Source organism: Pongo pygmaeus, chromosome 14 (assembly GCF_028885625.2).
Source record: "Pongo pygmaeus isolate AG05252 chromosome 14, NHGRI_mPonPyg2-v2.0_pri, whole genome shotgun sequence".
In the NCBI taxonomy this organism is placed as follows: domain Eukaryota; kingdom Metazoa; phylum Chordata; class Mammalia; order Primates; family Hominidae; genus Pongo; species Pongo pygmaeus.
The window spans coordinates 25463271-25484139 of NC_072387.2; the positions used below are offsets into that span (position 1 = coordinate 25463271).

The 20869-nt window shown below is 44.4% G+C and overlaps 2 protein-coding genes across 13 annotated transcripts in view; one reads left to right on the top strand and one right to left on the bottom strand.

Moving 5' to 3' along the window:
- LOC129011393 (nuclear pore complex-interacting protein family member B4-like) overlaps positions 1–13118 on the top strand; it is a 29246-nt gene extending 16128 nt beyond the window's left edge. For all 6 annotated transcript variants that reach the window (XM_063650538.1, XM_063650539.1, XM_063650541.1 and 3 more), the window contains one exon: positions 1159–13118. In XM_063650538.1, coding sequence (XP_063506608.1) covers positions 1159–2856 — 1698 coding nt within the window. In that variant the 3' untranslated portion in view covers positions 2857–13118. The remainder of the gene's footprint in view (positions 1–1158) is intronic.
- Positions 1–20869, bottom strand: part of LOC129011872 (mitochondrial intermediate peptidase-like) — a 69207-nt gene that overhangs the window by 45339 nt on the left and 2999 nt on the right. For 4 of the 7 annotated variants that reach the window (XM_063650545.1, XM_063650548.1, XM_063650544.1 and 1 more), the window contains 2 exons: positions 19573–19746; positions 14818–14906 (listed from right to left, as the gene is read on the bottom strand). In XM_063650545.1, coding sequence (XP_063506615.1) covers positions 14818–14906; positions 19573–19746 — 263 coding nt within the window. Of the gene's footprint in view, positions 1–3851; positions 5692–14817; positions 14907–15666; positions 19140–19572; positions 19747–20869 lie in introns of those variants that run through there. The other 3 variants (XM_063650547.1, XM_063650549.1, XM_063650546.1) reach the window with 3 other exon arrangements.

Sequence of the window (20869 nt, forward strand, 5' to 3'; positions counted from 1 at the left end):
GGGCCCCTGATCTAATATTCTAAGTGTCAGAGGTTCCATATTTGTAATAGCAAATAGGCCCTGACTGTAAATTAGTGAAGAGTGAATGTAACTTATTACCTACAGGGACAATTCCAAATGAAGGCCTTAAATGATGCTCAGCTAAGCTGGTTCTTCTGTGGCCTCTGTACCTTGAAAAGCTGCCGAGTCCTATGATTACACATGATGGGACTTGTACACTTGAAGTGAAACACAGTTTTCAAACTTGCTTTGTTTAGAATTCTCACCTCATTTTTCCATGGACAAAAGTATTCTTTATGTCCTAGTGCACTTACAATTTGGTATTACCTGGGAGTGAAAAGAAATATTACAGCCATGTCTAACTGACTTCTTGAGGTAAGATTGTTCTGTCAGAAATCCCTCTCCCAGTTCCCCTGAAGCTCTTCAGGAATCCACATCTCTCCAGAGCTCTTTGTTCTCATGGGTGGCACCTCCAGAGTGAAGAAGATCCTTTGTCAAGAAGGGAAACAGAAGGGAAATGAGAGGGTCCCGCAGGCAGAGCTGGAATCTACTTCCACTCTGCCTCTTGCAAGCTGTGTGACCCTGGGCACAATTTCTCTTTCCTCTGGAAACCTCTGTTTTCTTAGACTTGGAGCAGGGTGGTCACACTGACCTTGCAGAGTTCTGAGAATCAGAGACAGAACATAAAAGGCCTGGAAAACATTCTCCAAAAAGAAGCTGCAACATGTGTGGACAATGGGCTTTTCATGCCTCTCTTACTCTCTGTTGACCTGGTGCAAGAAACATGCTCTGGTGATGGCTGTGAGGGAGGAATGAGGATAGACATAGACACTCCTGTGTCTCAAACATGCTTCTTTATTACTCTGTTATGACTCTGTCTTCCCTGGGGCAGGACCCCAGTCTGCCTACATTTGCAAACAGACACAGTGGCATGTGGAGACAACAGTGTGTCCCAATGACTTTTCTTTACTCCCCAGCTGTGGGCAGTACTCAGTGGAAGGGTGATATTATGACACTGATACTGCTATTTTGAAACCTGGAGGGTGGAAAGGTGCAAAAATCTATCACCAGCAACAGAAGGTGCAGCCTGTGTTGGTGGCGGTAATTTTGTCCATCAAATGAATATGTGTGAAAACATTTCCTCCTTTGGCCCTACAGGTCAGGATGGCGGCAGTGGAGCACCATCATTCCTCAGGATTGCCCTACTGGCCCTACCTCCCAGCTGAAACTTTAAGAAAAAGGATGGGCCACAAGCTACCTCCTCCTTTTCAGTGTGATCTGAGAGGTCAACCACGTCCATCAGTTAAAGGGTGTCTGAGACCGCTGACTCTTTCTCGACTACAGTGTCCACTAGGACCTCAACCACATTCTACAACTGATGATTTTCTGAAAAGAGAGACACCTCAAGACGAGTGTGCCCTGGGACCTGAACCACTTCCTCGAGCTGATGATTTTCCGAGACTCAAGACACCTCCCGAGGGTCTTTTCATACCAATTTCCCCTTCTCCAGTTGATGATTCTCTGAGCCTGAAGACACCTCCCGAGTGTCTTCTGGTACCCCTTCCACCTTCTCCAGTTGATGATTTTCTGAGACCACAAACACCTCCCATCCAGTGTCACCTGAGACCTGTACCATTTCATCGAGCTGATGATATCAGGAGACTCAAGAAACCTCCTGACTGTTTTTTTGCACCCCTTCCACCTTCTCCAGTTGATGATTCTCTGAGCCTGAAGACACCTCCCGAGTGTCTTCTGGTACCCCTTCCACCTTCTCCAGTTGAAGATTTTCTCACACCACAGGCACCTCCCATCCAGCGTCGTCGCCTGGGACCTGTAGCATTTCCTCGAGCTGATGATTTTAAGAGACCCAAGGAACCTCCCGAGTGTTTTTTCGCACCCCTTCCACCTTCTCCAGTTGATGATTCTCTGAGCCTGAAGACACCTCCCGAGTGTCTTCTGGTACCCCTTCCACCTTCTCCAGTTGATGATTTTCTCACACCACAGGCACCTCCCATCAAGCGTCATCGCCTGGGACCTGTAGCATTTCCTCGAGCTGATGATTTTAGGAGACCCAAGGAACCTCCCGACTGTTTTTTCGTACCACTTCCACCTTCTCCAGTTGATGATTCTCTGAGCCTGAAGACACCTCCCGAGTGTCTTCTGGTACCCCTTCCACCTCCAGTTGATGATTTTCTCACACCAGAGGCACCTCCCATCAAGCGTCGTCGCCTGGGACCTGTAGCATTTCCTCGAGCTGATGATTTTAGGAGACCCAAGGAACCTCCTGAGTGTTTTTTCACACCCCTTCCACCTTCTCCAGTTGATGATTCTCTGAGCCTGAAGACACCTCCCGAGTGTCTTCTGGTACCCCTTCCACCTCCAGTTGATGATTTTCTCACACCAGAGGCACCTCCCATCGAGCGTCGTCGCCTGGGACCTGTAGCATTTCCTCGAGCTGATGATTTTAGGAGACCCAAGGAACCTCCTGAGTGTTTTTTCACACCCCTTCCACCTTCTCCAGTTGATGATTCTCTGAGCCTGAAGACACCTCCCGAGTGTCTTCTGGTACCCCTTCCACCTCCAGTTGATGATTTTCTCACACCAGAGGCACCTCCCATCAAGCGTCGTCGCCTGGGACCTGTAGCATTTCCTCGAGCTGATGATTTTAGGAGACCCAAGGAACCTCCTGAGTGTTTTTTCACACCCCTTCCACCTTCTCCAGTTGATGATTCTCTGAGCCTGAAGACATCTCCTGAGTGTCTTCTGGTACCCCTTCCACCTCCAGTTGATGATTTTCTCACACCAGAGGCACCTCCCATCAAGCGTCGTCGCCTGGGACCTATAGCATTTCCTTGAGCTGATGATTTTAGGAGACCCAAGGAACCTCCCGACTGTTTTTTCACACCCCTTCCACCTTCTCCAGTTGATGATTCTCTGAGCCTCAAGACACCTCCCGAGTTTCTTCTGGTACCTGTTCCACCTCCAGTTGATGATTTTCTGAGACCACAAACACCTCCCATCCAGTGTCACCTGAGACCTGTACCATTTCATCGAGCTGATGATATCAGGAGACTCAAGAAAACTCCTGACTGTTTTGACTGTTTTTTGTTTTGTTTTGTTTTGTGTTTTTTTGTTTTTTGTTTTTTGTTTTATTCTGTGGCAGGAAGGGGCCTGGTGTGTTGTTGATTCAATTTATTGATCATTTTTACAACAATAAATTCATTTAAGTATTGATTGTGCACCTATCATATGATACGCATTTTTTCATCACTCCCCCACTCCCAGAACCCTAAGCTTTTCTCACTGTTAGAACTGCTAGTTTATTTGTATTTCAGTCACTTTGACTATAAACTCCTTGAGTGTAGGTGCTTAGATTTTTTTCACTGCTTAGCCCCCAATGCCTGTATAGAGTAAGCTCTTTTTTTTTTTTCTCTCTCTTTTTGTACCAAATGCCCAATGGCCAATTTATTCTGTTTCAATAACAACTAGGCATCATTTTCAAAGGGCCATATACTGACAACAGACTGCCCAGAAATTATCTCCCTATGTAGGAAAACTACAGAAGACAAGTTCTTAGATTTTTAATGCCCAATACAGTAGCCATTAATGACAGGTGACTACCGAGCCTTGAAATGCGATAGTCCAAATTGAGACGTGCTATAAGCTTAAATTACACACCACGTTCCAAAGCCATAAGGCCAAAAACTGTAAAATAGTCTAGTAATTTTATATTTATTATATATTGAAATGATATTTGGTATTTTAGATATATTGAGTTAAATAAAAGTTAAATTCACCTGTTGGGTTTTTTACTTTTAAAATGTGAATTCCAGAAAAAAATTTTTTTTTATGAAGTATTTATTGATGATTCCTGGGTGTTTCTCGGAGAGGGGGATATGGCAGGGTCATAGGATAATAGTGGAGAGAAGGTCAGGAGATAAACACATGAACAAAGGTCTCTGGTTTTCCTAGGCAGAGGTCCCTGAGGCCTTCTGCAGTGTTTGTGCCCCGGGGTACTTGAGATTAGGGAGTGGTGATGACTCTTAAAGAGCATGCTGCCTTCAAGTATCTGTTTAACAAAGCACATCTTGCACTGCCCTTAATCCATTTAACCCTGAGTTGACACAGCACATGTTTCAGAGAGCAGGGGGCTGGGGGAAAGGCCATAGATCAACAGCATCCCAAGGCAGAAGAATTTCTCCCAGTCAGAACAAAATGGAGTCTCCTATGCCCACCTCTTTCTACGCAGACACAGCAACAATCTGATCTCTCCTTCCTTTCCGCACACTTCCCCCCCTTCTTTTCAACAAAACCACCATTGACCTCATGGCCCGCTCCCGATGGTCGCTGTCTCTTCGGAGCTGTTGGGTACACCTCCCAGACAGGGTGGCCGGGCAGAGGCTCTCCTCACCTCCCAGACAGGGTGGCTGGGCAGAGGGGCTCCTCACTTCCCAGACGGGGAGGCCGGGCAGAGGCGCTCCTCACATCCCAGACGATGGGTGGCTGGGTAGAGGCGCTCCTCACATCCCAGACGGGGCGGCCGGGCAGAGGCGCTCCTCACATCCCAGACGATGGGTGGCCGGGTAGAGGCACTCCTCACATCCCAGACGGGGAGGCCGGGCAGAGGCGCTCCTCACATCCCAGACAATGGGTGGCCGAGTAGAGGCGCTCCTCACCTCCCAGACGGGGCAGCCAGGCAGAGGCGCTCCTCACTTCCCAGACGGGGCAGCCGGGCAGAGGTGCTCCTCACTTCCCAGACGGGGCGGCCGGGCAGAGACGCTCCTCACTTCCCAGACGGGGCGGCCAGGCAGAGGCGCTCCTCACTTCCTCCCAGACGGGGTGGCAGCCAGGCAGAGGCGCTCCTCACCTCCCAGACGGGGTGGCTGGGCAGAGACGCTCCTCACTTCCCAGATGGGGCGGCCAGGCAGAGGCCCTCCTCACTTCCTCCCAGACGGGGTGGCAGCCAGGCAGACGCGCTCCTCACCTCCCAGACGGGGCTGCCGGGCAGAGGCGCTCCTCACTTCCCAGACGGGGTGGCTGGGCAGAGGCGCTCCTCACCTCCCAGACGATGGGCGGCCAGGCAGAGGCGCTCCTCACTTCCCAGACGGGGCGGCCGGGCAGAGGCACTCCTCACTTCCTCCCAGATGGGATGGCAGCCAGGCAGAGGCGTTCCTCACTTCCCAGATGGGGCGGCCGGGCAGAGACGCTCCTCACCTCCCAGATGGGGTGGCCAGGCAGAGGCGCTCCTCACTTCCTCCCAGACGGGGTGGCAGCCAGGCAGAGGTGCTCCTCACCTCCCAGATGGGGCGGCCGGGCAGAGGCGCTCCTCACTTCCTCCCAGACGGGGTGGCAGCCAGGCAGAGGCGCTCCTCACCTCCCAGATGGGGCGGCCGGGCAGAGGTGCTCCTCACTTCCTCCCAGATGAGGTGGTGGCCAGGCAGAGGCGCTCCTCACCTCCCAGACGGGGCGGCTGGGCAGAGGTGCTCCTCACTTCCCAGACAGGGTGGCTGGGCAGAGGCGCTCCTCACATCCCAGACGATGGGCAGCCACGCAGAGACGCTCCTCACTTCCTATACGGGATGGCGGCTGGGCAGAGGCGCTCCTCACTTCCCAGACGGGGCGGCCAGGCAGAGGGGCTCCTCACATCCCAGACGATGGGCGGCCAGGCAGAGACGCTCCTCACTTCCTAGACTGGGTGGTGGCGGGGCAGAGGCTGTAATCTTAGCACTTTAGGAGGCCAAGGCAGGCGGCTGGGAGGTGGAGGTTGTAGCGAGCTGAGATCATGCCACTGCACTCCAGCCTGAGCAACATTGAGCACTGAGTGAGCGAGACTCCGTCTGCAATCCCAGCACCTTGAGACAGAGTCTTGCTCTGTTGCCCTGGCTAGAGTGCAGTGGTGCAATCTCAGCTCACTGCAACCTCTGCCTCCCAGGTTCAGGTGACTCTCTTGCCTCAGCCTCCTGAGTAGCTGGGATTACAAGTGCCTGCCACCACGCCCAACTAATTTTTTTGTATTTTTAGTAGAGACTGGGTTTCACCATCTTGGCCAGGCTGGTCTCAAACTCCTGACCTCATGATTCACTCGCCTTGGCCTCCCAAAGTGTTGGGATTACAGGCGTGAGCCACCGTGCCCAGCCTGTGGCTGTCTTTCTGTAAGGACATCAGTCATGTCAGACCAGGGCCCACCCTACCCCAGTATGACCTCATCTTAATTTAAGTATACATTTGCAACAATCCTGTTTCCTAATGAAGTCAGTTCTGAGGTACCGAGAGTTAAGATTTCAACATCTCTTTCTTGCACGGGGAGGGGAGACTGATTTAGCCCCTACCAATAAGAGAAAAAATATTATAGCACAGTCTGGATGTAGTGATTTCTTTCTGCAGTCCACACACACACACACACACACACACACACACAGAGCTGATGCAAGCACATGCTGTGTCAATGCAAAGGAAAAAGACAGATGTCTCCCTACGCCTTTCTAAGCTTTTATATATTATACCTCACATTGTCAGCTCTAAAATCCTGTATCTAATACATTTATCTATCTAATAGATTTTTTAGATCTAATACATTTATTTGGTAATAAATAAATAATAAATTTACCAACTGTCTTGGTGAAAAGGAGTTCATGCTGGATGATGGATGAGGCCTTGAATAATGGCCTTCCCGGCCACTATGGCCACTCTCCACTCAAGGATCTATTGTACAAGCATTGGGGTGGCTGGGGGCAGAGATGACTGACATCTACCAGCCAGTCAGCTGGTTCCTCCATCTACCTGCTTAGTGAGTGTCCTGTCTATGCCAAATCTTCTCTAGTGGCAATGATGTGAGACACAAAGATCTGCACATTTTGCGGCCACTTCCAACAATTCATCTACATGCTTCTTCCCAGACCACTTTGTCTCTGATCATCTAAACTCGCCCCTTCTAAACCCCAGACCAAGACCAGCCAAGTTATTTGCCACTACATGGAAGTCCATATATACCCTTACCTCATACCACTTCTGGCATACAAAGTGGACAAACAAGCGTACTGCTCACAGCTCTACCCTCTAGGAGGGTTTCTCCTCATCATTGTCCTTCAGGGCCACCACTGAGTTGGGTGGTAGTGTTGACAGCTATCCACTCTCAGGCAGCATTGATTATCCAAACCAATCCATCCACGAACCAGGAATAAGCTGCGTTGTTCCTCCTTCATCAGTGAATCACAGAGTTCCCTCACTCCTGCCCCCATATTTATAGATGTGAGCTGAGAGACATGTCAGGACAGCAGAGGTAGGTGACATGGAGCTCTGGGCCACCCTATACCTTCTGGACTTGCTCAGATCTGGTCCTGAATATACCATTTCCATCATACCTTATCACCTTGTTGGATCTGACAATGTCCAGCTCGTAACAGTAAACTCGTATCATATAATCACTGGATGTACCACTTTCAGGTGCTTGATCTCTCTTGACCCCTTATCACATCAGAAGCTGTTTTTTTGAGTGGTGAGTAATTAAACAATAAATAGTCTCTTGAATGCAGTAGACATGCCTTTCTCCAGAACCTTACCCATTCTGTACCGCAAATCTATTAGGGTTTGTCCAAGATTTCCTATACCATCCTTTTCTACCACGGATACCCCGAGCACTGTTGGATCTGTTGAATTATATGGCCTCAACAGCAGAGTATGTTGTCCTGAAGCCTAGAATTTCTGCAGTTTTCTTCTGCTTTGGGTTCCACTCAAAACTAGTAGACTTTTAATGACCCAAGAAATGAGTCAAAGAAATAATCTCAAGCACAATATTGGCTGCCTCCTAAAATTCAAAGTGGCCCACCAAAAAATATATCTTTTCATAGGGGTAATTGTTTACCTTAGGATGCTGCAAACCATGGGACTCCTAAAATCTTCACCAATATGGCAGGACTTTGATACTGTAAATGATTTATGTTTTACCTTCATGTGTTTTACTATGACATCCAGAGTACCGGCCACTTTCTGTTCACCAAGTCCAATTAGCATAATGTCAACAACATAGTATACCAGCATGATATGTCAAGGTGACAGAGAGAAAGAGAATACATATAGCCTTGGGGAAAGACCGTGAATGTGTACTCATATCCTTTCTTAATGAGACAGAACTGATCTTGACCATCCTTGCTGAGGAGGTTCGAAGATGACTTGTTTGCCAGATGGATAGCCACAACCCAGGAACCAAAGGCTGTGCTGCTCTGTTCCAGTAAAGATACCACATCCAGTTCGGTAGCTACATACAATTGGGACTGCAACTTAGATAACGTTCCGGTAGTCTGCTGTTATTCATGAAAATCCACTTGTTTTTTGCAGAGACCATGTAGACGGACTGAATGGGGATATGATGAGGATGACCACCCCTGCATTTGCTAAGTTCTTGAGCGTGGCATCGATCTCAGCCATTCCACTGGAATAGGGTATTGCTTTGATTTGCTGTCTTAGGTGGGAATGGGCACTTTCTGGGTTTCCATTTGTTTCTTCCTTCCTGGTTCTTATTTCACAGGTCAGGAAGCAAAACGTGAGGGCTCTACCAGCTGCTCAGTCTATCCTTTCCAATTAAGCACACTGGAACTGAGGAAGCAACGACAGGGTGAGCCCTAACACCCTCGTCATCACTGCTGAGCCTGCCTTGACAAGAACTCCATTTATCACCTGCCTCCATGATTTCCCATGCTAACTAGCTGTCATCATGGCATTCCAGGTTCTGCTGATGTCATTGTCAGGTTAGACCCTGTATGCCCTGAAAACTCTGTGTATTTCCATTTTCTTAGGGTAAAGTTACACAGGTCCCTCTGGGGGAAGGTTTGTGGCACTGCAGGGTTCTTTTTCAAGGCGGCCCAGCCTCCCCTTCAATCACTAGGCCAGGGGCCCGAGAACTGACTCAAATCTGGGAGCTAGGTGAGGGATTATCATTTTTCTTTTTGGCAGCAGACATCAGATTTCAGCTTACCTTCTCTTTAATATTTTTTCTGGTTACACAAGTCAAGAAATATTCACAGTGGGTACTCATCTATCTTTCCTCTAGAAATACCCTATGTGTACAGCACGCTGGCTGGCACCTTGGCCTTGCTGCCATATGGTAGTCATATTCACTTTGATGGCCAAATGCTGCGCCTTGGCCTCTGCTACTCCAAAATATCTTCATCTTCAGTAATATTAGAGAGGTCAGTTCTGTGGCAGCATTTCCTACTGTGAACCATAGACCATGGAAGACAATCACTAGTGAGATTCCCAACAATGCTGGTGGCCCCTCACCAGTGAGTTTCTTGTTTTTGTACAAAGGGCATGTCCTCTTGGCCTCATAGGGAACAAGATCAGGGTCTCTGGTCTTGCATAATAAATCCTCCCTGGACTGTCTGACTCCTTCCTCAATACCATGCCATGGCAAATATGGCATCTTTCCCTCATTGACTATAGGCTGTCATCTTATCCAAGCTTCAAGAAACCTCTGACCAGCATTATTAGGATAGGCACAATTGTCCTTTTGAGGACAGCGAATTATAGGATAGAGTCAGTAGACCTTCCCTAGTCACTCTTATGTATAATATCCACACCTCCTGACCCAACACTCTCAAGATCCACTCCCATATGTGTTTCTCTGACTTCTCCTGGTAAGAATTAGGCCCTTCAACTCCTGATGAGTAAACCAGTCATCAAATACTTGGTGAAGAGCTTCCATCAACTGTCTTTGCAATGGGACTTCATGTCCTTCTCTGGGGTTTTGCAGATAATGGACCTTAACTAGTGGCCTGGAGGCAATGAGGGGATGTAAGGATGCATCTTGTGAAGGACAAAAGTCATCTTATGAGTAGTCCCCTCAGGTGAGGACTTCCTGTGGTACCCAGGTAATGGAAAACCACAAATCTGACTGGAGGTCTTGACATCCTTTATAGCAGTAGACCAAATGTTAGCTACATCTACCAACACTTCCAAAAGTTTTTATGGAACAAACAGACAAATACCAAATGCCAAGTAACCAAGTTAAAACACCTCACTTCCTTTAGGCGGTGCTGTCAGAAGCATGGTTCAATTCTCACTTTCAAGTTTGAGGTAACTCTAGACCCACACCCTGTCCTCCAAAACTGTAGAAAAAATACTGCGAAAGATGTCTTCTTCATGTTCCTCAAGGTAGTTATTCTCACTCAGAGAGTGGCAAGTACTTGGAATCTTCCTGATATTTTTTTCTCCTCCAGCGTTTTAGTGATGAAAGATGTTGGGAGAACACAGAATGCTAAGCCCCACAAATCTTGCTAGAGAGATCTCCTAGAGAAATCAGAATCTTTCAAGATTGTTTTAGAGAAATATGCTATCACTCTGACTCCACTCTAAAAATTCCCCTGTGACCCAGCTGGCCTGACGAACTAAATCATGATACTCTGCAAAACATACCCTTTCACACATGAATGCCCACGGCAATGTTTCCTAACCATTCATGAGTCATAAAACCTATGGCAGAAACCATTCTACATGTTCACCAAAACATTTCATTTTCCCTCTGGACACCAGGAAAACTATTTTTTTTTTTTTTTTTTTACTTTTTCTAATCTAAGTGAGGCTATGTAAGGAGTTCTGCCCAATAAAATGTGGGCAAAATTGATGTCCTACAGAATTATCGTCCACACTCTATGTCTGTTATCATTAGCTGTCAGGATGCAGAGTATCAAAAAAGGACTTTAACTTATTTATTTATTTTTCGAGACAAAGTATCACTTTGTCACCCAGGCTGGAATGCTGTAGCATGATCACAGCTCACTGCAACCTTGACCTCCCAGGTTCAAGCTATCCTCCCACCTCAGCCTCCCAAGTAGCTGACACTACAGTCGCATGCCACCACTCCCGGCTAATGTTTGTATTTTTTGTAAAGAGGAGGTTTCACCATGTTGCCTAAGCTGGCCTTGAACTCCTGGGCTCAAGTGATCTGCCTGTCTTGGTCTCCCAAAGTGCTGGATTACAGGCATGAGCCACCATGCCCAGCCCAAATGAAGAACTTGGAGTCCATGGTGAAAGGCAGAACCTCCCCAACTCAACTGAGTTGGTCATGAGTGAAAAGTACATCTTTAAGCCACACCTTTCAAATGGGTCAGCAAATTTGATAAATTTGGCAAATTTCAGCTATTCCCACCCACTACGTATACCTCTCTTACAATTTATAGTGTCTTCTCATGTCCTTTGCTCCTATCAAACCTATCCTAACCAGCACCTATATTAAACATTTATTTCTACATTATGTAGTCTTCAGAGTTCTAGGCCGGTGTGTTCAAATGATGGGAATATTACACACCTGCACTGTCCAGCCACTAGCCACATCGAACTACTGAGTACTTGAAATGTGGCTAGTGTGGCCCAAGAACTGAATTTTAAATTGTACTTAATTTTAATTAATTCAAACTTAAATAGCCACATGTGGCTAGTGGCTACCACATGAAAGCATGCAGCTCTAGATGGGCATGAGCCTAGACAGGCAGAATAACTAGATTCTAAAGTAAGTTGGTAACTAGGGAATTAGCACTTACTATGGGAATTTAAAAGATGTGTTAAAATATATACTGGTGGGAAAGAACTTTAAGAAAAAGTGGTGGTTCTTAATGGTTTAAGAACCTTAATGGTCAAACATTTCTAAGAATGCTTGTCCCTGGGTAATATTTCTAACTGGTCAAGTCACAATTATTACGGAATGGATCTCCCCAGTATCGTTTCCCTATAGCTTCTATGTGCAGCATATTTATGCCCTGAGTGTATAATGTCTGGCCATAATGACACGAAAGGTTGGATTCTAGGGGTGGAATACATCAAGTCACTAGGATGTCACCAAGCCCACTGTGTGGGTTAAATGCTACAGACAGAGGGTTGTGCCACCCACTCCCCACCTTCCCTACCTCCCATCCTACCCAAAGCTTCAGCCAAAAGGAAGAAAATGCCTCCCACATGGCCATAGGCTGAAGTGCTGCCCCTCGGTGGCCAGAAGTCACTCAACATGCAGGCAAAGACGATGTTAACAATACAAAGAATCAGAAAAAGACTGAATTCCTTAGATCAATCTGTTTGGCTTCAAAAGCTAGAATCTCAAAAGTCTATCCCCTGCTGACTTTATTTTTCTTTCAACTTTTCAATGCCATTGCTCCTGCCTGAACAAAAGACAAGAAAGTCCAGTCTCATCCCAGAATAGACAGAAGAGCACAGAACAGACAGAGCTATACACCACTGCAGGACTAGAGATTATTCCTCATGCTGGGCAGGGTAGGGTAGAAAGAAGAGAATCCATCAAAACAAGAGGTGGCTAATTCCCTCAACAAAACTAAATTAACAATATTAGCTCAAGTGAGGGAGCTGAATCTTCTCACAGTGTTAAACAGTTTGTTCTGTTTTATATATTAAAGACCCAAGTGTAGTTTATTGTTTTTATGGAGTTAAGTGAATTCACATGTTAAATTTAAAAGGTCAGGGGAGACAGGAGATTTTGTTTGTTTCTAGTATTATTTGGCAGAGTATAAAAGTCCCTGGACCTAGAATTGGAAGGCTTGCACTCAAATCCACACCCTTCCTGGTACCAGCCAAGTGCCCCTGGGCAATCACTCAACCCATCTCCTTCACTGGTGGTTGTGGCAGCCCTTCTCAAGCAGAGTTGAGAGACCTTAGCTCCCTAACCCAGTGGTTCTCCAACTAGTGAGTGCTCAGAATCACCTGGAGGGTTGGTTAAAACAGCACTGGGACCAATCCCAAGTAGTCCTGGAATACAGCCTGAGAATTTGCCTTTCCAGCAAGTCCCCAGCCTGGTTGAATGCCATTCCCAGCCCACCCACCCCTGGCTCCACTTTCTCTTGTACTAGCTGATATCTGAGATTCCACCATCAAGAGCCCCAACCCAACTTAGCCGGGAAGCTTTACTCTTATTAAAAGGTACATACATGAAACAATATTAGCAGTTAGACTGTATCTTTCACATCTTATCCTTCTTTATCATTCCCGTGTCTCCCTTGCTGTATTGCCTGCACAAGTTCACATGTTTGAGGAACGAAACTTCAAACATAGTCTGTATCAAGAGGCTTTATTATTTTCTTTTTCCTCTCTCCCCGCTTTCCCCTAGAGCTTGGTCAAGGTGTCCTAATGGTCTAAAATGTCAAAAGAAAACTAGATGAGGAAAAAGTAATAGAAAATAACTCTATTATAAGCTTCCTTATAGTTCAGGTTCATCTCTTTCTTATAAGAACCACCCACCAGTTCCTACTCAGAGACTCAAGGATACTCCTGTTCCTCAGCTGGTTCACAATAAAAACACTGAAGATTCACATCAATCGAAGGGTTTCTGTTACCATTCACATGGGCTTTCCCAAATACTAGTGAAACAGAGGTAGTCATTACTCATCAAAAAACACTCAGCAAGAAGGGCCAGACTCCCACACATGGATCCCAGAAGTCAGGGAGAGAGTGAGTGTGGAGGCCTACCTCCTCCTAACCTGCTCACCCACGGAGCCATTCCATGGCAAAGGAATAGCAGCTCAGAGGCTGCCGGCACTGCCCTCACTGCAGAAGTTTAAGGAAATCTCCCAGTATGTTTCATGTTGGAAGACCCTGAGATAAAGCCCATATTTCAGTCTGTATTTGTCCTCCCACAAAATGAAGAGTGCTTGTCCATGAGACCAGCCCATGTCTAATTCGGCAGGACACAGCGTGCAGAGCGCCTCGAGCAGGCAGCCCACTGCTGACTCCTTTCCAGGGGCCTTTCCCCGAGAGGCAAAGCTTTCTCCCAGGGAGTCCTCACTTTCAGCCCTGTCAGCATGCCCAGTGCCTACACTCTGCAGGGCCCAGTTCTATCCCATTACGCAAGTTGGTTTTCAGCGGCTATGGGAAAGTCACACACCATTGTGCCAAGGTGAACAAATGTTGGCGACCTGGGGAAAAGCAGCAGCTGCACATCCTGAAGCATTGGGTCTTCCAAGGAAGCCTCGTCTAACCAGAAAAGCCATCACTCTCCTCCTCCAACAATTTCTGATATAGGAAATCGTCTTATCATGTTACCCCCTTTTCCCTGTTGTAAATCCATGCTGGCGAGCCCAGGGCTCGCTCTATACACTGCCTGGCATGGTGCCATGCAGCTAAGTGTGTTGGAATACAGCGCTGTCCACCATTCAGTTATTTTAACAAGCACTATGGAGCTCTCATAAGTGGCTTAAAAACATTTACATTTACCCCAAAATCACTTTAAAATAATTCACTCCATCACAGCCTCAGCCAGAGCCTGCTCCAGCCCTCCCACAGACTTTTACAGGAGGCCTCCCCTAATTCCAACTCCACGGGGGCTACAAGGACACTGTTTATAGAGCATTTTGGCTTCTCGCCCTGTGGCCCACAGCCATCGATGCAACAGCAATTTCATCCAGCGATAATCTAGTAAGTCCAATTTGCCACTAGGACACTAAAAAGCCCTTATTTAAGGTAAGTGATAATGGTGATGACAAGAATCCTGGGTGTCTGTCATCTCAGATTATCAAGTGACACCTTTACATTGATCTCATTTAACCGTCACAAGGACCCTGAGGCAGGGTTAACTTTATGACCCCATTTACAGACAAGGAAATGACTGAGAGAACAGACGACCAGCCCTGAGACCCAGTGCCCGCCTGCGAGGTGAGCCAATGGCCTGTCCTGAGCCCTCCCTCCGGCCACCCCTGGTCACACACACCTCCCACCCTGCTGGGCGGGGGACAAGCGCTATGGACAAAACTGCCTACGGCTCAAGTCCATGCGACCGGATCACCCAGGACTTGGCATGGAGGTGGGGAGGGGAACAGCACGTACTTCTCCACCGTGGTGCCAATACTTCTACAAGCTTCTTCCGCAGCTTCTCTGAATGCTGGCTCAGGGTGAGCGATTTTCACAAAATCAGCCTAATAAAGGGGAAAGACGAAACCAAAAGGGAATTTGATGGGAAGCTTTCTTCCAGGATCTGGGGGCGAAAATGAAAACTGGGTTTTAAGAGGTGCCATTGGCTTGGCCTATGCATTTCCATTATTGACTTTTTCCTAAGCGAGTAAAGCAAAGCAGCTTCTTTCTGAACATTTAATTGTTATTCCTTGAAACCAAGTTTGTTTCATTCCCAAAAAAAAATTTTATTAACTTTGTTTCAGAAAAGTTTTTCTCCTTCAAATATAAACACCAAGCAAATTCTTCCTAACCCTTTATTAAATCAAAAGAGCAGACATTGGTTTCAAATATTCTACAACTTTCTGGCTAAAATTCTTTGCAGTATGGTTCTCACAGGTTAACCTACCTCCAGAAAACAACTCTTAAAGGCTTGTTTTCTTTAACTGACACATAGTATAGTTTCAAAACTCATTTAACTACACTTTAGTCTTTAACTACGTTCTAGTCTTTGTGCAGAAAACAAAGGCACAGTCTCTTTATAGTTCTTTTAATAAAATATGAGTTCAGTCTCCATGTAATACAGTGTACAACTACTACTGCTGCTGCTACTTAAATCATTAGAAATTAAAATGAGCAACAACTTTTTTAAAAGATAAAATGATGTAAAACTAACTTTTCGTTTTCATGTCAATTGTAACAAAAAGCAGAGAAACTACAAAACACTACATATTTTATTTGCCAAGAAGATGTGTGACTATAACATGAAATAAAATCACCACAAGGTAAAATTTCCTAATTTTATTATCAAATAGTTTTTAATGCCAAAACATTTAAATCCATAGTTTGGTATATTTGTTGTAAGAATTGGTAATGATAAAATAACATTAGTACCAAAGTATCTGAAAAATGAGTTATGTAAATTTACATTTTTTTTTTTTACAAATTACTAATCTACATGTTGTGAATTTATAATAATATTAAAATTCAAAACACTAGCATACATATTAAAAATTTGTAATAGTGATGAGGAAAACAGTTCTGTTACACAAAAACTGTGTTGAAAACAAAGAAAACAAAATGACTATTTGGTGAAAAAGTTTATAAAACGATTGCCTTATAATAGTACTAACATTACTGGTAGGTAATATCTTAAAAATTCAAAAAGGAGAAAGGTTCTTTTTTTACCCAGAGAACTACATATATAAACCACATAGTTTTTTTTTTTAAGTTTTCAAAATGAGATATTATACATAATATTAAAAATGTCAAAATAAGACAAAATATAGGGCAGAGAAGTTAAAATATTTTAGTGAAGACCAAAAGCAAAAATGTAGGAAAAAATCCTAGAATACTGATTAAGATGAAGACTAAGACAACAAATACACAGTAAATTCTGGGATTTGTGACAGCCACGCCAACAGTCACCCCTCAGTATCAGTGGGCAATGGTTAGATCTTCCCACAGATACCCAAATCCACAGATGCTCAAGTCTCTGATATAAAATGGTGTAGTACTTGCATATAACCGACACACAGCACACCCCATACATCGAATCATATAACCGACACACAGCACAACCCATACATTGAATCGTCTCTAGATTACTTGTAATACCTAGTGAATGTAAATAATATGTAAATAGCTGTTACATTATATTGTTTCATGGAACAGTGACAAGGAAAAAAGTCTGTACATGTTCAGCATCAATGCAATTTTTTTTTCCAAATATTTTTGATCCAAGATTGGTTGACTCCACAGATGCCCAAATCTGGAGGGTTGACTGCACTTGAATAGTGAAATTCACTGACACAGATTTTCCTTTTCTGATTTCAGTGACACAATTAGGTGAACAGGGTATGAAACCTCCTTTAGGCAGTGCATTTCCACAGCTCCCCCATCATTCAAAGACGCATTTCCTATGCACATACTGGAGGCACAGAACAAAAACCCAGTACAACAGAACTACCCAGAACCTGCAACTTCACTCCAGAGAAAAACCCTTTACAATAAGATACTTTATCGGCTTCCTTAAGAGCGGGAAGCTTGTGGTGAACATATAATCATCTGAAAGGTGTTAATGCTCAAGTCAGGTGTATGGGTGGAAGGAAATTTTCCAAAAAAGGAAAAAAAAAAAAGATGGGGAGGAGTTATGCTGGGTGAAAGAAGTCAGTCAAAGGTATACAGGATTCCACTTATGTGACATTCTAGAAAAGGCAAAACTATAGGGAGAGAGAACAGATCAGTGGTTGCCAGAGGTTAGTGGGGAGGGGTGGGTGTGACTATACAGGGAGATTTTTGGATGTTGATGGAATAGCTTTGTATCCTGATTGTGGTGAGGGCTGCACAAATTTACATGAGTTAAAATGCATAGAACTGTACCATCCTCCAACAGAAGTCAATTTTACTGTATAATAATTTTAAAAACAAGTACATTTTTTTTAAAGATGGAGAGGCTAACAAACTTTGCAACCTTTCCAGGTAAGGGTCCATGAGACCTGAGCAGCCAGCCAGCCCTGAAATGGTTGGAACAGGAGAAAGAAGAGGAGCTCGACCTGGGCTGGCAGCCCAACTGCACCACATGCTGGCCAGGTGACAGTGGGGCACATCCCTTCATCACCCAGTGCCTTTCTTCCCTCTTGTGAAAATGGAGATATGCTGAGAAGGTTACCTCAGCTCATCCAGGTAAACCTTCTTCAGCTAACTAGGCTATAGAAATGGCCTACAGCCTAAATTTTCAAAAACAAGTTAATGCCAGAGTATAAACTCCATTAAGTCAGAGATTGTGTCTGTTTCATTCCTGCATGTATCCCTGGTGCCTAGACAGTGTCTGGCACACAGTAGGTGCTCAACATTGACTGACTGTGAGGGAAAAACCTATGTAGTTTAATACTATGTAGACAAGATCATAAATGATCACTATTTAAATTGTGTGTGCTGCTTTCCTTGACATGAGTAACCAAGAGTCGGCTCCTTCAGGCTGACAGAAAATCTTGCTTCCTGGAAATGAGCAAATCGAAGAGATATCTGCACTTCCACGTTTGTTGCAGCTCTGTTCACAACATCCAAGATGAGGAAGCAACCCACGTGTCCATGAACAGATGAATGGACAAAGAAAATGTGGTACTTACAATAGAGTGCTATTCAGCTATAAAAAAGAATGAGATTATTGCCAGGCGTGGTGGCTCACACCTGTAATCCCAGCACTTTGGGAGGCAGAGGCGGGTGGATCACGAGGTCAGGAGATCGAGACCATCCATCCTGGCCAACATGGTGAAGCCCTGTCTCTACTAAAAATACAAAAAATTTAGTTGGGCATGGTGGCGCATGTCTGTAATCCCAGCTACTTGGGAGGCTGAGAGAGGGGAACTGCTTGGAACTCAGGAGGTGGAGGTTGAGCTTGGACTGCACCATTGTACTCTAGCCTGGGCAACAAGAATAAAACTCCATCTCAAAAAAAAAAAAAAAAAAAAGAATGAGATTGTGTCATTTGCAACGACATGGATGGTCATTATGTTAAGTGAAATAAGTCAGGCACAGAAAGACAAACATCACATGTTCTCACTCATTTGTGGGACCTAAAAATAGATACAATTGAATCATGGAAATAAAGAGTAGAAGGATGGTTACCAGAGGCTGGGTAGGGTAGCAGGGTGGTATGGGGGAGGTGGGGATGGCTAATGGGTACAAAAAAACAGGAAGAATGACTAAGACCTACTATTTGATAGCACAACAGGGTGACTACAGTCAATAATAATTTAATTGTAGATTTTAAAATAACTAAAAGAGTACAATTGGATTGTTTGTAACACAAAAGATAAATGCTTGAGGGGATGGATACCCCATTTTCCCTGATGTCATTAGTATGCATTGCATGCCTCTATCAAAACATCTCATGTACCTCATGAATATATACATGTACCCACAAAAATTAAAAATAAAAAAAAAGAAAAAGAAAATTTTGCTATCTCAGCAATGGATTTCCTAGTTGGTGAAGAGATCTAGGTATACACTTCTATTTCAAATTTAAAATGTTAAAAAAAAAAAGACCTTATAATCATTTTGATGTGAAAACTTGGTTTTTAATTAAAAAAAAAAAAAGCATTCCTGAAAAGGTTTATTAAAACTGGTTTTCACACCTCTTCTGAAAAAGAAGTAGCTCACACTTATAATCCCAGCACTTTGGGAGGCCAAGGCAGGAGGTTCACTTGGGTCTAGGAGTTCAAGACCAGCCTGGGCAACACAGGGAGATGCTGTCTCTATTAAAAAAAAAAAAAAAAGATAAAGAGGAATTTTGTTGTAAATGCACACATAAAGTGTTCTTAGAATTTTGGCAGAAGCTTTCATAAATAAAGAATCTCTGTCAAATGAATATATATGTAAATATATATTACCCAAATATAGCAAATATTTGCCATATTAGTAATCATTCATTCATTATATATTACAGGTATATTTTATTAAATATACATATTAAAGTACAAGTTCTAAATGTCACCTTTTCCTATAACATTTTCCCATTCCTAATGATGTATTTCATCACAAAAAATTATACCCAATGGATCTCAAATAGTTTCAGACATTTTTAACTTTATAATCTAATATTAATAGTAAACAACAAAGGATAAAGTTCACTTAAATTTTAACAGGTTGAAAGAGAGGTAGCTTCAAGTCTGAGGCAAAGCATCTTACCAAGTCGGCCACTCTGCACAAGGAATCCGAGAGCTCATCAAAGATCAGCACGGTCTGGGGCCCAGGTGGGGTGGAACACGCACGGCCCACAAGCAATTCTGCCTTTCTCAAGGCTTTTTCTTGTGCAGCATGAACTCCTTCCGGGGCACTCAGCTCAGGAACTCCAAAAAGACCCTTAGAACCAAAGAATACGTCTCATTTATAACCAAAATTCAAAATTGTGCTTTTTTTATATTTACTAAAATTACTTTTATCATAAAGGAGATCTTGGCTTTCATTGGTGTATCATGTTATACCTGTGATCACAGATAGCACTATCATACTCCTCATATCACCCCACATAAATTACACCAAAAATGATTTCAGAACATCATTTTTCTTCCATTTTTTTTTTGAGACAGAGTCCCACGCTGTCACCCAGGCTGGAGTGCAGTGGCGTGATTTCAGCTCACTGCAACCTCCGCCTCCCGAGTTCAAGCGATTCTCCTGCCTCAGCCTCCTGAGTAGCTGGGATTATAGGTATGCACCACCACGCCCGGCTAATTTTTGTATTTTTAATAGAGACGGGGTTTCACCATGTTGGTCAGACTGGTCTCGAACTCCTGACCTCAGGTGATCCGCCCGCCTCAGCCTCCCAAAGTGCTGGGATTACAGGCTTGAGCCACTGCGCCTGGCCAATTTTTTTTCAATTTTTAATTATTTTCCAAAAAACAAAAACTGAATGGTATGGGTTCAAAATCAGCTCTGTCACTTCTACAGAACCTAAGAGTGGCCACAAGGATTAAATGAAATTATAGATAGATAGATAGATAGATATAAAGCAGTGTTTGGCACAGAGCATTTACAGATGTTAGCCATAATTATTATTAGCTTATAACCCTGGTCATGTTATTTCTCCTCCTAGGCCTCATATTTTTTTCATCATGTACAATGGGAATCACGATACATACCTTACAGCATGGACACAGGTACTAAGTATATGTAAAGTACTAACAACAGCATCTGACAGAGTGAGATCTCAGTACATAGTACCAATTATTCTACAACTACCAAATAGAGAGGACGAGTTGACTATCAAGCAACAGATATTTTAGAAAAATTTAATGAACATATTAAAATCATAGGCTGAAACTGGGAGCAAATTGTATACGTTCCAAAGACATTTCAATATCTTGATAAAAACAAAAATCACTGATCTAATGGGAATGACCATTCTCTTGTTACCTATTCAATCACACTTGTTAGCACACTCTGGAAGGCAGGGAAAGAAAGCATTTAATATGCACCTACCGCATAC